Source organism: Hyla sarda, chromosome 4 (assembly GCF_029499605.1).
Source record: "Hyla sarda isolate aHylSar1 chromosome 4, aHylSar1.hap1, whole genome shotgun sequence".
Lineage (NCBI taxonomy): Eukaryota > Metazoa > Chordata > Amphibia > Anura > Hylidae > Hyla > Hyla sarda.
The window spans coordinates 402,341,286-402,359,428 of NC_079192.1; the positions used below are offsets into that span (position 1 = coordinate 402,341,286).

The window sequence follows — 18,143 nt, forward strand, 5'->3', positions numbered from 1 at the left end:
GCGTAAAGGTTAACTCCAACAATGCGCCGGATGACAATCAGTCAGCGCCGAGCAATTTTCGGCAGCGTCTTTTACATGCAGTAAATACTGTATAATTGTTCCTTGATAGTCTCCGTCCTATAGGATGAATCTCATTGGTTTTCTTTCTGCGCTTCCAAATTTATCATCTGTTTCAATAGCAGCTGCCGCCAGGAGGAAGACGAAAGGATACGAGCGGATCCCGCAGAAATCAATATGTCCGGGAGGATTGGAGAGCGCTGGTGCCAACGGTGAAGGGTCAGATTTATTATAAGTGAGAGTGACACAAATATGGCTTAGGTGTTGGGTTCTCCAGAATTAGGGATAAGGCTTTTTTTTGAATAGCGCCACCCTTGTACATGGACGCTGTGTGGTACTGCAACTCAGCCCAGTCATTTACATAGGACCCGCCAGTCACCACAGACAAAAGAAGCGCTGTTTCTGAGGAAAAAAGTACTACTCGTACTATCTGTCTAACGCAGTGGTCTCAAACTGTGGCCCTCCAGATGTTGCAAAACTTCAACTTCCAGCATGCCCGGACAGCCAACGGCCGGTATATATAGATACAGTGGGGCAAAAAGTATTTTGTCAGCCACCAATTGTGCAGGTTCTCCCACTTATAAAGATGAGAGGCGCCTGTAATTATCATCATAGGTTATAACCTCAACTATGAGAGACATAAGGAGAAAAAAATCCATAAAAATCACATTGTCTGATTTTTAAAGAATTTATTTGCGAATTATGGTGGAAAATAAGTATTTGTTCAATAATAAAAGTTAATCTCAATACTTTGTTATATCCCCTTTGTTGGCAATGACAGAGGTCAAATGTTTTCTGTAAGTCTTCACAAGGTTTTCACACACACTTGCTGGTATTTTGGCCCATTCCTCCATGCAGATCTCCTCTAGAGCAGTGATGTTTTGGGGGCTGTCGCTGGGCAACACGGACTTTCAACTCCCTCCAAAGGTTTTCTATGGGGTTGAGATCTGGAGACTGGCTAGGCCACTCCAGGACCTTGAAATGCTTCTTACGAAGTCACTCCTTCGTTGTCCGGACGGTGTGTTTGGGATCATTGTCATGCTGAAAGACCCAGCCACGTTTCATCTTCAATGCCCTTGCTGATGGAAGGAGGTTTTCTCTCAAAATCTCACGATACATGGCCCCATTCATTCTTTCCTTCACACAGATCAGTCGTCCTGGTCCTTTGGCAGAAAAACAGCCCCAAAGCTTAATGTTTCCACCCCCATGCTTCAAAGTAGGTATGATGTTCTTTGGATGCAACTCAGCATTCTTTCTCCTCCAAACACAACGGTTTGAGTTTTTACCAAAAAGTTCTACTTTGGTTTCATCTGACCATATGACATTCTCCCAATACTCTTCTGGATCATCCAAATGCTCTGTAGCAAACTTCAGACGGGCCCAGACATGTACTGGCTTAAGCAGAGGGACACGTCGGGCACTGCATGATTTGAGTCCCTGGTGACGTAGTGTGTTACTGATGGTAGCCTTTGTTACTTTGGTCCCAGCTCTCTGCAGGTCATTCACTAGGTCCCCCCCATGTGGTTCTGGAATTTTTGCTCACCACTCTTGTGATCATTTTGACACCACAGGGAGAGAACTTTCGTGGAGCCCCAGATCGAGGGAGATCATCAGTGGTCTTGAATGTTTTCCATTTTCTAATAATTGCTCCCACAGTTGATTTCTTCACACCAAACTGCTTGCCTATTCTCAGCCTGGTGCAGGTCTACAATTTTGTTTCTGGTGTCCTTCGACAGCTCTTTGGTCTTGGCCATAGTGGAGTTTGGAGTGTGACTGTTTGGGGTTGTGGACAGATGTCTTTTATACTGAAAAGTTCAAACAGGAGCCATTAATACAGGTAACGAGTGGAGGACAGAGGAGACTCTTAAAGAAGAAGTTACAGGTCTGTAATTGCTGTGGCTGATTGATGTGTGTGTGTGTATGTGTATATATATATATATATATATATATATATATATATATATATATAAATATATATATATCAGCAATAACAATTATACTATCTGCCTAATATTGTGTAATCCCCCTTACTTTGACCCATCAAGTCCTCCATAGACCTGTGAAGGTGTCCTGTGGTATCTGAAGGTAGAAAAGTTATAAGGTGCGGCCTCAATGGACTTGTTTTCCAGCACATCCCCAGGGCCGGCTCTGCCTAAAGTGTGCTCTTGAGTGGGGGGGGGGTGCTACTCTGCCTGCTGCAACTTAGCCAGCCAGCATCTGAACCACACACTTACAGCGAGCACCACTCCCCCCCCCCCCAGCGCCCCCGATGCCTCCAGCGTTTTGTTACAGTGTGTGACCCCAGTTGTAAGAAGATTACAGTGTTTGACCCCAGTAGTAAGGTAATGAGGAGGAGGTTTGTTACAGTGTGTCACACCAGCAGTAAGGTCTGGGCGGAGACAATGGGTGGGGTGGCCAAATTAGCTTTCACCTAGGGTGGAAAAAATTTTTTGCACCATTCCTGCACATCCCACAGATGATCGATCAGATGAGATCTGGAGAATCTGGAGGCCAAGTCATCACCCTGATCTCTTTGTCATGTTCCTTATTCCAGGGTGGTGGAGACATGATTCTGCTGAAGGAGGCTGACGTTAGGGGATCCCACTGGTAATGAAAGGGGAAACTTGGCCTGTACAATGTTTAGGTAGGTGGTACATGTCACAGTAACACCCACATGATGCCAGAACCCAAGGTTTCCAGCAGAGCAGTGCCCACCACACTGCCCATGTTGGCTTGTCTTCTTCACATAGTGCATCCTGGTGTCACACGAACCGTCCAAATAATGGAAAAGAAAACGTGATCGATCAGACCAGGCTGCTTCTTCCATTATTCCATGTCCCAGCTCTGATGCTCACATCCCCATTGTGGACACTTACAGCAATGGACAGGGACCAGCATGGCCACTCAAGTGGTAATGCTCTCTGTGATCAAACACCTTTCTATCATAGCCAGAAGGAACTTTTTCAGCAGTTTGCTCTACAGTAGCTCTGGATCGGACCAGATGGACCTTCATTCCTGATACACATCAATGAGTCTCGGGCGCCCACGACCCTGCTCTTGGTCACCAATTGTCCTTCCTTGGAGCACCTTTGGTAAGCCGTAACCACAACATACCAGGAACAGCTCACCAGACCGGCCTTTCTGCAGATGTTCTTACCCAATTGTCAAGACATCACAATTTTTTCCTTGTCCCAATAGCGCAAATCCTTAGACTTGCTCAACTTCAAGAACTGGCTGTCCACTTTGCCGTCTCATTTACCACTCCCCACTGAATCCATCTTATTCACTTCACTTTGGTTCCCCTCAGGCCCGGTACCTATGCTTACCTGCTGTGTTTGTATCCCATATATATATATATATATATATATCCTAGGGAAAAGTTTACATTTTTTTATGTTGTTTTTTGAACTTTCGGTATCTCTTACCAAGTGGTGGTCCGTGTGTTATGAGGATGTCTGTGCCTTCTGGTATGAGGTTCCACTTGTCTAATAAAGCCTGCCCCCGAGGAAGGTTGAATCCCCATCCATAGAACCAGGGCTGCCTGTAAAAGAAAGGAGCATGTGATCAGAGATAGTCCACCACTGTTAAAGGGCACCCTTGAAAAAAACAATACAAAAAGGCCAATACTAAATATGTCCCTTAATCCTTTATGTTCCTGGATCTTGTTAGGAAGTGTCTTACAGTGAGTTAGAAGAGGTCCTTTATGTATAGAAGGGGCAAAATTTCATCTAGTCACCCTTATGGGGGCTCTATACTATTTTTTTTATACATAAAATTCACCTCACTCCAGGCAAAACTGACAGACTGCATTATGTCCAGTACAATGGAGTTAAAACGTAAACGCGATAAACTTCTGTGTCTTCCACAAACAGCGCCACACCTTTCTACAGGCTGTATGTGATATTGCATGTCAGCCCCATTCTTTTCAATGGGGCTGAGCTGTCATACCACACACAACCCATAGACAAGTGCGGTGCCATTACTGGAAGAAAAGCAGCCATGATTTCCTAAGGGTATGTTCACACTGCGGAATTCCGCACAGTGAACGTTAACATCAGTGTGAATGGGTCTTCCGCGAGACCCGTTCACACTGCGGAATTTCAGCGGCGCTTGATTGTGCGCCGCTGAAATTGTTCCGCGCAAAGAAAGAACATGTTCATTCTTTGTGCGGAAGTCCGTGGGTACTCCATAGCCATCAATGGTAACGGCGCAGTGCTGCGCGTTCCTACTACCGCTGCCGGCTGTCAGGCTGAAATTCCCCGAGCGGAGATTCAGCGACATATCCGTAGGGTGAACATTCCCTCATTCTGATTGTCCCAAGATCAAAAGTTACCCCTTACTATCCCATAACTATGCTCCATTCACAACGGGGGCAAGGGGCCTCCATTCTCGTAATTGTTGGGGGGTCCCAGCGTGACGCCCCCTCCCATAGACTTGCATTGAGGGGGTGGGATGTGATGTCATATGGGGTGGAGTTGTGACAGCACAAGCACTTCTCGCCCTTTCGGCCTTTTGGCTAAGATCAAGTGTAGTATCTGTTCTTATCAGTTTTCATGCCGGTGGTACACTACGCCGGTATGGGGCTGGTGGGGATGGGTGCTGCATGGAGGATGCAGGTGTACCAGGGCTTTCCGGGGCTGGTTCTGAGGAATCAGCTTGACGGCTGCCCCGATGTGACCTGTTCCCTCCGGGTCTCGCCATGAGGCTGAGAGGGTCTAGAGCCGAGGTACTTTTGTGCCTCGGGGAGTGGTGACCCCGAGGTGCCGAAACTCACTGGGAGGATAGACTCACTGAGTTGAAGCACGGGCACCATAATCTCTTCACCTTGTGGCACTCACCTCTTGATTCCCGGCCTTCTGGCTAGGATCAGAGAAATTTTTATAGATCCGGCCGGATGTCCGGGCAGTATATCTGCACACATTCACTTATTTATTTCTTTTTTGTCTCACTGTGTCACTTTTTGCGTGTTGTGTGTTCACAGGATTTGTCAGGATGCGGTAGCCCTTCTGGGTGTCCCTCCTGGCGGTCTAGGGGAGGTGTGTGTGGCCATTAGGTTCCGCACCTCCCTGCAAACACCCCGGGTACTCCTGCTTTGGCAGGGTACCTACCGTAATCGGCTCTGCGGGCAGATACCTTGGCTAACGCCAAGGGGGATGCCGGGAGCATTTGTGGTCCCCTAGTAGCTTCGGCGAAAAGGGACATCGAACCTGGAACCTCGCAGGTACCTTTTGGTCCGGAGGCGAAGGGTAAGGTTTTTTGGGGGGCCTCTCTCCTATCGGAGAAGGGCTTGCGATAGACCGCATCCTTTGTGCACGTTTTTTTAGTGTAACACGTTTGCACTTTTTCTTGCACTTTGGGTGAATCGAAAGCACGTTCCTCGGCTTTAGATAAAAAAAAAACAAAAAAAAAAAACAAGCACTTCTCGCCCTTTTGGCTAAGATGAAGTGTAGTATCTGTTCTTATCAGTTTCATGCTCGTAGGGGTGGATGCTGCATGGTAGGGAGCAGGTGTACTGGGGCCGGTTCTGAGGAATTAGCTCGACGGCTGCCCCGATGTGACCTGTTTCCTCCTGGTCTTGCCATGAGGCTGAGAGGGTCTAGAGCCGAGGTACCTTAGTGCCTCGGGGAGCGGTGGCCCCGGGGTTCTGAAACTCACTGGGTGTATTGGCTCACTGAGTGGAAGCATGGGCACCATAATCTCTTCACCTTGTGACACTCACCTCTTGATTCCCGGCCTTCTGGCTAGGATCAGAGAAACTTTTATAGATCCAGCTGGATGTCCGGGCAGTATATCTGCACACATTCACTTATTTATTTTTGTCTCACTGTGTCACTTTTTGCGTGTTGTGTGTCCACAGGATTTGTCAGGATGCGGTCTAGGGGAGGTGTGTGTGGCCATTAGGTTCCGCACCTCCCTGCAAACACCCCGGATACTCCTACTTTGGCAGGGAACCAACCATTATTGGCTCTGTGGGCAGATACCTTGGCTAACGCCAAGGGGGATGCTGGGAGCATTTGTGGTCCCTTAGTAGCTTCGGCGAAAAGGGACATCGGACCTGGAACCTCGCAGGTACCTTTTGGTCCGGAGGCGAAGGGTAAGGTTTGTTGGGGGGCCTCTCTCCTATCGGAGAAGAGCTTGCGATAGACCGCATCCTTTGTGCACGTTTTTTTTAGTGTAACACGTTTGCACTTTTTCTTGCACTTTGGGTGATTCGAGAGCACGTTCCTCGGCTCTTAAAAGAAAAAAAAAATCCCAATACTCCGTCCCCATGGTCATAAGACTGAGAGCCTCCAGAGCTTCCAGCTGTACTTACAGGTGGGTGCTGCATGCTTGATTGCGGGGGTCGCCACCGGCGGGGACCTGATTGGTTGTTCAGGACAGCATCTAAAACCCCATAAATGACCTCTACGTATATATCTATATATATATATATATCGCAGAATGACGTCGCCGTCATCTCGTCCTTAAAGATTTTAAAGATCTGCCTTTAAACCAAGAAGGAAAGAGGCGAGAAGCTGAATAATTCCCAATCTCACCCTAAGAAATTTTCTTTTTCTCTTCTGAGGTAACCATTCGAATATATTTCATACGCAGAATGTTGGTTGCCATGGAAACCATCGAAAATTCTCTCCTCAGAAACAGATGTCTCATTAAGTGGAAAATTAGAATGTAAAAAAAAAAAACCCAGGGGAAAATTAATGCAAACTTTACCTATAGTCGGAGGTCTCCTGTAAAGCGCTGGCGACAGTGAGCGAAGCACCAGCAGTGATATGTGTTATTTTCCGGTAACCTTCATATTTATTGCGTATTAACCCCAATGATAGCTCCTAGGAGGCCCCTTTTATCGCACATGGCCTGCAGCAAAGTATTATTAATCCCTATTTACTTCTTAATGCTCCAATGATCGTCTCCATTAATTATAAGGAGGTCATTCTGAGACGGTATCAAAGCCGTTCCGGCGCCGCTCACACACAGGACGTTTTGTCACAGATTTTCTGATGCCAAATTATATCCAATGCCCCCTGGTGTCACCTCTGGACCCCCCCCCCCCCCCATATGTGGTCTACTGGAAAACAGGACAAAACTGCATGGCTGACACTCTTTTGGGGGACTCAATCTTTTTTGTAATGGGGGATTTGTACCTGAAACACTGTTGTGGGGGTAATTGTGGCTCTGTTTTAGGGTCATGGGTAGGTGAAACACTGACAAAGGTATTTCTGGTTTGTGGTGCCAACGAGGAGGATGAGTAACCCAGGTCAACAGTCCAGGTCACAGATGGCTTAGTAGTTTGGCAAACCCTGTGGGCCCCAAAAATTAGGAAGTCCTTGATCCTGGGGTACACTTGGAGAGGTGTCTGGCATTCAAACTGGTCCATCTCAAACTATTTGGTCCTCAACCAACATTTTCAAGGAAAGTTTATTTTGGCGCTCAAGAACTAGTGCGGGCCTGACCATGTGCACTCTTGTGTAAAGCCGTGCAGCAACACATCACAAGGCAGACTGCACACTGTGACACTGACTCAGCGCAGGTGCTGCTGTCGTCACCCTGTTGACGCCTCTCACATCCAGGTGAAATATTCCAGATGAATTGTGACCACTATCTGAGCTAGAAGAATTTGCCCAGAGGTGAGCTTAAAGAGTACCTGTCACCAAATAAAACTTTTAATAGTGTTCCTTGTGTAACAGAGACTTTCCCATTCACTTGCTCTTAAAATTATCAACATAAATCTGTTTAATATGTAACAGAAAAAACGGCCACTAGGTGGCTCTGTTCTGTTCCCTGCCACAATTAATACAGTAAGTTTGGTCTCCTCCCGGCCTGGCAGGAGACCAAACTCAGAAAGTGTTTCTCTGCACTGAGCTTGATTAACAGCTGCACAGAGCCTCACTGAAAGCTGCACAAAGCCTCACTGAAAGCTGCACAGAGCCTCACTGAAAGCTACAAAGAGCCTCACTGAAAGCTGCACAGAGCCTCACTGAAAGCTGCTAAGAGCCTCACGGAAAGCTGCACAGAGCCTCACTGAAAGCTGCAAAGAGCCTCACTGAAAGCTGCAAAGAGCCTCACTGAAAGCTGCAAAGAGCCTCATTTAAGGGGCAAAGAGCCTCATTGAAAGCTGCAAAGAGCCTCATTGAAAGCTGCAAAGAGCCTCACTGACAGCTGTAAAGAGCATCACTGAAAGATGCATAGAGCTTCACTGAAAGATGCATAGAGCCTCACTGAAACATGCATAGAGACTCACTGAAACATGCATAGAGACTCACTGAAACATGCATAGAGCCTCACTGAAACATGCATAGAGCCTCACTGAAATATGCACAGAGTTTGAGGTCTTCTATTCATCATAGCACTGCAATCATGTGAGGGCGGAAGTGGTCCCCCAGAAGGCTTCAGTGATGTCATCTCCTGCTGGGAGAATGCACTATGTGAGCAAGAATAAAGATATGATACACAGCTTTTTAAAGCTCTGAATTTTTTTTAAGGGTGGGAGGAGTGTTAGGAGTAGTAAGGAAACATAGCCTGAGTTAGTTTAGAAAAGTTTATTTGGTTACAGGTCCTCTTTAACTAATGATTGCTACACCCGCATGCCCAGCAAACTTCCTGAGGTAAATATGGCATTAAGGTGGCATGTAACATGATGCTGAACTATAAAGCCTGGGGGTTGCAGAGGTGAATGAAGGGGCCTAGTGTTGCCATCACTTCATGAGCTAGGAATAGCCCTTGAAATACAGTATCATACTGTACGTCTCTAATAGGGGTATAATTTTTTGGAATGGGCTTCCAAGAGGTACTCAGGCAAAAAAAAAAGGTTGTGAACCACTGCTTTATAGTATAACCCCCAGGGTGAGGAGGCGGTGGTGCAGTATAAAGGATGGTGGCTGATGGTGGATGCATGATTTACATCGTAGGGCATAAGCCAATGTGCATCGTGACGTAATAGACACTCAGCAAAAAATCCATCTGGAAGTCCACAAAGAGTTAATTGGGCACTGTCATAAAAAACTTTTGATATGTTATAGAGACATATCAAAAATTTTAATCAACATCCATCTGTGAGTTCTGTGCCTCAAAATGGGGCTCATGCACAGAACTTGCTGTGTGTCCTACGGTTGCCTTGGCAGCCGTCCCGTCCAGAGTGGCCTGCATCTACCCACGCTGAAGATCGTGCAGGCTTGAAATATACATCACCTTAAATATTGGTGCCTGACCCCTGTGTGTGCCCGCTATCTACCAGAACTGCCAAGTTTTACTTTATGAAGTTAGCTCCTCTGGGCATTCTATGGTATATGCAGCCGCGGGGGGAGGGAAGAACGCAGAGGAACTATGGAGTCAGGATAGTTGTCGGCTAGTAATCTTAATTAAAGGGGGGATGAACATAAAATGGGGGGGGGGCTGGAGATGAAATAGGGGAGATGAACATGAATGGACATGAAATGGGGGGAAGGAAATTAAATGGGGGGATGGGACAAGAAACGGGGGGATGAACATAAAATGGGGGGGATTAGATATAAAATGGGGCAACTGGTCATTTAATGGGGGAATGAACATGAAATGGGGGAGGGGGATGAACATGACATGGGATTGGCATGAAAAGGAGGGGATATAATACGAAATAAGGGATGAACATGAAATGGGGGACAGGACATGAAATGGGGGGATGGGACATAAAATGGGGGATGGGACAAGAAATGGGGAGATGGGACATGAAGTGGGGGGATGGACATGAAATGGGGGATGGGACATGAAGTGGGGGGATGGACATGACATGTAAGGGATTGAACATAAAATGGGGGCATGGGACATGAAATGGAGGAAAATTGGTCATGAAGTGGTGGGGGGGGGATGAACATGAAATGGGATGAACATGAAATGGGGGGATGGGATATGATAAGGGAGGATGAACATGAAATCGGGGATGGGACATGAAATGGGAGGATGAACATGAAATCGGGGATGGGACATGAAATGGGAGGATGGGCATGACATGAAAGGGATTGAACATAAAATGGGGGGATGGGATGTGAAATGGAGGAAAATTGGACATAAAATGGGGGGGTTGGACATGAAGTGGGGGGATTAACATAAAATGGGAGGATGGACAAGAAATGGGGGGGATGGGACATGAGATAGGGGGACTGGATATGATATAAAGGGAATTGGACATGAAATGGGGGCAATGGTCATGAAATGGAGGAGGGGTGAACATGAAATGGGATTGGACATGAAATGGGGGGATGGGACATGAAATGGGGGATGGGACATGAAATGGGGGGATGGGACATGAAATGGGGGATGGGACATGAAATGGGGGATGACCATGAAATGGGGGGATGGGACATGAAATGGGAGGATGGACATGACATGTAAGGGATTGAACATAAAATGGAGGGATGGCACATTGAAATGGAGGAAAATTGGTCAGGAAATGGGGGGGGGGTGGACATGAATGGGGGGATTAACATAAAATGAGTGGAGGGGACATGCAACATGGGGACTGGATATGACATAAAGGGAATTGGACATGAAATGGGGGCAATGTTCATAAAATAGAGGAATGGTCATGAAATGGGGGGGGGGATGAACATGATATGGAGGGACCATTCAAAAAATATTTTTTTTTTTGGGGGGGGGTTGGTGAACATGGAAGGGAATGATGGGACATAAAAAGGGGGTATGGGACATGAAATGGGATAAACAGGAAATCGGTGGGATGGGACAAGAAGTGGAGGGAGTGGGCATGAAATAAGGGGAATGAATAGGGAATGGTACTACTGTACATAGTGTGTATTAGTATGTACTGTGTGTATGTGGATATCATAGCATATATGCTAAACCAGTGTTTCCAAACCAGGGTACCTCCAGCTGTTGCAAAACTACAACTCCCAGCATGGGAGTTGTAGTTTTGCAACAGCTGGAGGCACCCGGGTTGGGAAACACTGTGCTGAACATATGGCGATAGAATATACAATACTAAACAGCGGTCAGTCGTAGCCTCCCCTAGGAAATTCTCCTCATGCACCTCCAGACATGGTGTCCACACGTCCCATAACCCAGACGAATCGACTGAATAATGTCTTCCATTCATCTCAATTTCCTTCCACATTAACAACCGCACTCGGTGACCTCGGCGACGGCGGAGGACGCACATGGCGGGTGTATCTTCTCCGCACGATACATATACATACATCCATATATCAGCGGAGGGAACGCGGGCATCACGGTTGTTCCCGCTTGTAGCAGATAAAACCACAGTAATCATGACACAACCCCCGCTGTGCGCGGATGGCTGCGGGCGCTGCGCGCAGAATAAATGAGATTTGTCATTCACTCAGCCGCAGTACCGAGCACCTTCACCGCAGAACTCTTAAGGCATCAATCTCAAAACTATTTTGTGGAACACTGGAACTTTTCCCTGGGAGATAAGAATTAAAAAAAGAGATATTTAAAGTACTATACAAAGATTTATTAATAAAAAAAATAAAATAAAAAAAAAGCAAAAACATATAAAATATAAATAAACGGAAAATGTCACCAGCTATAGTGCCGCCATAATAAACCACACCGAACATAACGGTCCCTGCCGATACACAACTCCCTTTATAAAGCTCCATAAGAGTTAATGTATATTTTACCATGAAAAAGACAGCAAAAAAACATATAGCAGTGCCCCATAACAGAACCAGACACAACCCCCCCCCCCCCATAACAGGGTCAGTTACAGCGCTCCCAAAGTAGTGCCAGTCCCCATAACGAGCCAGACACAACGATAATGCCAGACACCCGAGACCACCTAACAATATGAGACATAGTGCCCCCATAACAGAACCAGGCACAAACCCCCCCCCCCCCCCATAACAGGGTCAGTTACAGTGCTCCCAAAGTAGTGCCAGTCCCCATAACGAGCCAGACACAACGATAATGCCAGACACCCGAGACCATCTAACAATATCAGACATAGTGCCCCCATGACAGAACCAGGCACAGACCCCCCCCCCCCCATAACAGGGTCAGTTACAGTGCTCCCAAAGTAGTGCCAGTCCCCATAACAAGCCAGACACAATGATAATGCCAGACACCCGAGACCACCTAACAATATCAGACATAGTTCCCCCATAACAGTAACAGACCTAAGGGGAGATTTATCAAAACCTGTCCAGAGGAAAAGCTGCTGAGTTGCCCATAGCAACCAATCAGATCGCTGCTTTCACTTTTGAAAAGGCCTCTGAAAAATGAAAGAAGCGATCTGATTGGTTGCTATGGGCAACTCAGCAACGTTTCCTCTGGACAGGTTTTGATAAATCTTCCCCATTGTGCCTATATAACAGAATTATATTATAGTGCCCCATAACAGTATCAGAAATAGTGCCCCCATTATGTTGATTATGTCATTATATACCCATGATGGCTTTTTTATTTTTTTTACTTTGTTGTTCACTTATGTTCAATAAAAACAGAAGAAAATAGTGCCCCCCATAGCAGAAACAGACATAGTGCCCCCATAACAGGCACAGACATAAATTATAGTGTGCCATAACAGAATCAGAAATAGTGTCCCCACAACAGAAAAAGACAAAGGCCCAAGAATGTCTACGGTAGAGCTATTTTTGTCTACGGTAGAGCTATTTTCCCACGTTTATTTGGTTGGTGGGTTTGACTAGCGTGCATCTTATTTATCAAGAAGGTGCAGCAGGATGATGAATTTTGCGCAGCTCTGCTTTGGTGGGAAAAGCTCTACCACCTACATTTTTTCTAGACGCTTGTGAGGGAGGGAAATAGACACTTTCCCGGGTCCTGAATTTAGCAGGTTAGGTGTTTTTACTTACTTTCACAGAGCTGCCGGGACATTTTTACTTGCATTTTAGATGCTACAATCAAATTTGATTGCAGTGTCTAAGGGGTTAAATCCGGGCATCACCGTGATCGATGATGTCTGGCATTAGAGATGGGACCTGGTGGCAGATAGCTGCCAGGACCACCCAGTTATGACCTGCGCTCAGCTCCTGAGCATGTCATAGAAGGGTAGTGGGACGCTGTCGTCCACAAGAGGTTTAATAGAGTACTAAACCACTATTTTTTATTAACCCTCTGCAAAAAGAAACAAAACAAACTTTAACTCACCTGCCTACGCCCCCCCATTGCTCCGATGTTGGTGTCCCTGTCTTCTTCCGTTTCCTGCTGGCCGGTGATTCATGCTGATCTCAACGTATCACCGGCCGCAGCAATGTCCCGCGGTGTCCGGTGATACGCTGAGAGCAGCGTCACTCACCGACCCGCAGGAAGCGGAAGAAGACAGGGACACCAACATCGGAGCAACGGGGGAATGTAGGCAGGTGAGTTAAAGTTTGTTTTGTTTAATTTTGCTGCCCAGGCACAGAGGGTTAATAAAAAAAGCACCATAGTACTCCTTTAAAGGGGTATCCCGGGCAAAAACATTTTATCTGCTATCCAAAGAATAGGGGATAAGATGTCTGATCGCGGGAGGGCCCACTGCTGAGACTCCTCGCGATCTCCCGGCAGCACTCGCATTCTATGTGGGGACTGTGTCTCTAGTTTCGGAAACCTTAGTTTCCGGGACTGGAGACGTGACGTCACGTCCCATAGACATGAATGGAGGGGGCATGGTGTGACGTCACGTCCGCAGTCCCGGAAACCTGGAGGTTTCCGAAACTGGAGATTCAGCACCCGTATAGAATGCGGGCGCTACAGGGAGATCGTGGGAGGTCTCAGCACCGGGCCCCCCCGATCAGACACCTTATCCCCTATCCTTTGGAAAGGAGATAAAATATTTTTGCCCGGAATACCCCTTTAAGTTTGAAGGTAGAAGTGATTCTCCTGCACCTGCAGCATATCATTCTGGATTTGTTGGAGATTTCCTCATAGAAATGGATGGGGAAGATGAAATACACACAAAACTTTTCTGCAAGTCATCCGTCTAGTACGCATTTGCCCTTAGGGTATTTCCACACGGCGGAATATCTGTGCAGAATTCCGCAGGAGTATCCTGCACGGACATTCTACTACAGCAGAGTCTAATTGATTTCAATGGGATTCTGCTGCACTGTTCACACAGTGGATGTCTCTGCTGCAGATATCCAGATTCCGGCATCCGCAAAAAAGAATAGACTATGTCTATTCTTTTTGTGGATTTTGCTCGGAAATGCATTGCCGTCTATTTACCAGAGGCCAAGTGCCCGCCGGATTAATCAAATGTGCTTGCTTAGGAGCTTTGCCATGTAGACTGGGTCAGATTAAACAGAGTAATTTCACTCTTATTAGAGGGGATGTAATAAAAGCTCTGTTTAAACACTGTGCATTAGAGTAAGGACAGTACACTTGCATCTTCTGTCTGCTGCTTGCCTTTGAGCTTTGCTATGTAGACTGGGACTGAGTCATTTCACTCTTATTAGAGGGAATGCAATGGAAGCTCTGTTTTCACACTGCCCGCTAGAGTGAGGACAGTAAGCTTGCATCCTCTGCTGCTTGCTTATTAGCTTTGCCATGTAGACTGTGTCAGATTAAACAGGGTCATTTCACTCTTATTAGAGGGGATGCAATAAAAGCTCTGTTTAAACATTGTGCATTAGAGTAAGGACAGTACACTTGCATCTTCTGTCTGCTGCTTGCCTTTGAGCTTTGCCATGTAGACTGGGTCAGAAAAATATTGTCACTTCACTCTTATTAGAGGGAATGCAATGGAAGCTCTGTTTTCACACTGCTCACTAGAGTGAGGACAGTAAGCTTGCATCCTCTGCTGCTTGCTTATTAGCTTTGCCATGTAGACTGGGTCAGATTAAACAGGGTAATTTCACTCTTATTAGAGGGATTGCAATGGAAGCTTTGTTTAGGCCTAAATAAGGCAGAATAGTCACATGATACACACAGATTAATTCCCCGCTGTCCGTCTCCCTCTGTGGACACTTGTCTGCCCATTCATTGCGGCTTCCATAAAAACACAACACCCCTCCGCTTCCCCCGCTACGATGTCTATGCAGACAGCACGAGGAGGACAGCCACTTCTAAAACATTTACTGTAATAAAAAGCCACAGGGATTTGTATGAAGCTGACAGAGACTTTCAATTGAAAACCTACAAAAAAAATTTAAAAAGCACAGAAAAAAACCTACGGCTTTGTCGGGGAACGTAATAAGTCACAGATCGACTCCGTATCAGATTGGAAAATTTAGAGTGGAGTTCTTCATAACAATGTAATAATAATGTGAATTTCCATATTTATTTGTCATGTGCTCGAGTTGCCGCTGGGGCCCATTGTAACTCCTGCAGGAACAGATTCCCTCTCGAAGTAAGTAATCTGGAAAACAATTTACTTCCAGATAGCTGAATCCTTTGTTTATTAGGCTCACACTCCGGGGGGCTCATATGCGGCCCGTATTTACAGTGCGTGGCGACTGGCTCGTCTGAACAGAGGCAGCCTCCGATTTTTATTACCAAACAAACATAAAAATTCCTTGTAGAGTAGTGGTCTTCAAACTGCAGACCTCCAGATGTTGCAGAACTACAATTCCCAGCATGCCCGGACTGCCTTCTTAATACATAATTGTACAAGCTATTGCTGCTTTTCCCAATTGAAAGGTTGGAGCCTCCTCTGCCTTTACATATATATATATATATATATATATATATATATATATATATATATATATACAGTCATGGCCGAAAATGTTGGCACCCCTGAAATTTTTCAAGAAAATTAAGTATATCTCCCAGAAAAGGATTGCAGTAACACATGTTTTGCTATAGACACGTTTATTCCCTTTGTGTGAATTGGAAATAAACCAAAAAAGGGAGGAAAAAAAGCAAATTGGACATAATGTCAACAAACTCCAACAATGGTCTGGACAAAATTATTGGCACCCTTAAAGGGGTTCTCCCCCATAAGGTGAGTTTTCTTCTTTGACTTCAAATCCCATAATTCCATTTTCCTCCCTCCCACACATCAGCCACCCCACCCATTGAAATATAAATGAGCTGCATCCATTCAAAAGACCTGTGGTTTTCAATCAGAGTGCCTACAGCTGTTGCATTAGTTGCAGATTGATCTCTCTCTCCCACCAAGTGATCTCTCCACCCATTGAAGCAGACAGGCTCCCTGTCCTCAGCTGACTAGTGATATCAGGTCTCGGCCGCATTGCAACCTGGGAAAAATCTGAGACAACAGTAATTTTATATGCTGTTAAAAATAAATATTGGGGTGAAAATCACAGAAGAATTGTGGGAAAACCGTCACACACATGTAAAGACACTATATTACGAACTATACTAAATTTACAGCCTCTGTAGCATAGTCAAATAAAAAAAAAAATCCTGGAATACCCCTTTAACCTAATATTTGGTTGCACGCCCTTTGGAAAACATAAGTGAAATCAGTGGCTTCCTATAACCATCAATAAGCTTCTTACACCTCTCAGCCGTAATGTTGGACCACTCTTCCGTTACAAACTGCTCCAGGTCTATCTTATTGGAAGGCGCCTTTTCCCAACAGCAATTTTAAGATCTCTCCACAGGTGTTCAATGGGATTTAGATCTGGACTCATTGCTGCCACTTCAGAACTCTCCAGCAAGACACAAACCCAGCTTTCTGACACTGGGCTGTACAGTGCAACCCAAAATCCATTGGTAATCCTCAGATTTCATGATGTCTTGTACACATTCAAGGCCCCCAGTGCCAGAGGCAGCAAAACAACCCCAAAACATCATTGACCTCCACCATATTTCACTGTAGGTACTGTGTTCTTTTCTTTGTAGGCCTCATTCCGTTTTCGGTAAACAGTAGAATGATGTGCTTTACCAAAAAGCTCTATCTTGGTCTCATCTGTCCACAAGATGTTTTCCCAGACGGATTTTTCCTTACTCATGTTGGCAAAATGTAGTCTTGCTTTTTTATGTCTCTGTGTCAGCAGTGGGGTCCTCCTGGGTCTCCTGCCATAGCTTTTCATTTCATTTGAATGTCGCCGGATAGTTCGCGCTAACACTGATGCTCCCTGAGTGCAGGACAGCTTGAGGGAACTTGTTTGGGGCTGCTTATCCACCATCCGGATTATCCTGCGTTGACACCTTTCATCAATTTTTGATATTGATGATAACCTTGAGATTGTTGATATTTTTCCACAATTTTGGTTTTCAAGTTCTTTTCTCCTCTTTCTGTTTTCCATGCTTAGTGTGGCACACACAGACACACAATGCAAAGATTAAGTGAACTTCTCTCCTTTTATCTGCTTTCCTTTGTATCTGATTTTTATATTGCTCACACCTGTTATTTGCCCCAGGTGAGTTTAAAAATGCTTGAAACAATCTTATTTTTCCACAATTTTGAAAGGGTGCCAATAATTTTGTCCAGCCCATTTTTGGAGTTTAGTGACATTATGTCCAATTTGCTTTTTTCCTCCCTTTTTTGGTTTAGTTCCAATACACACAAAGGGAATAAATATGTGTATAGCAAAACATGTGTTACTGCCATCCTTTTCTGTGAGAATTACTTCATTTTCTTGAAAAATTTCAGGGGTGCCAACATTTTCCGCCATGACCGTATGTATATATACATATTTTTTTTTTTTTTTTTTATTATTATATATTTTATTTCATTACAAAATGTCTACGCAAAAGAGAGGATGGGTGACCATGTAAGCTAAGGTTCCACTACTCCCTAGCTCTTTCCAATGGAGAAGTACAGTATTGCAGAGAAGACATTATTTGTGCATCTCCTGCCTTTTTATATATAATTTTACTACAAAATGGTGCCTGTGACAATGTAACTTATGGTTCCAGCAAATCCAAGTTAGGGACAGTTCACAATCATCTAGCGTCTCAATTTTGACGTTGGATGGTTGGACATGCCGGACAGCACGGGGACAGGGGAACGCAGCTTGCTGCGTTCCCATGTCCGGTGCTGTCCGGCGTGTCCAACCATCCGGCATCAAAATTGAGACGCTAGATGATTGTGAACTATCCCTAACCAGAAAAAATAGACGCCGGATGCCATACAACTGATGACAACTGATGCACGTTGTCATCAGTTGCGGCATCAGTTGCGTTGAGAGTTTGCCTATGCCGGATGCCGGAAATATGTGAAC

General features: G+C 45.5%; 1 protein-coding gene and 1 pseudogene across 1 annotated transcript in view; one reads left to right on the forward strand and one right to left on the reverse strand.

The window, feature by feature from the left end:
- The window catches only part of MPPED1 (metallophosphoesterase domain containing 1), an 88,313-nt gene that overhangs the window by 16,431 nt on the left and 53,739 nt on the right, over window positions 1–18,143 (reverse strand). The window contains exon 5 of the mRNA XM_056517383.1: window positions 3,483–3,598. Coding sequence (XP_056373358.1) covers window positions 3,483–3,598 — 116 coding nt within the window. The remainder of the gene's footprint in view (window positions 1–3,482; window positions 3,599–18,143) is intronic.
- Window positions 4,553–4,690, forward strand: LOC130267964 (U2 spliceosomal RNA; annotated as a pseudogene).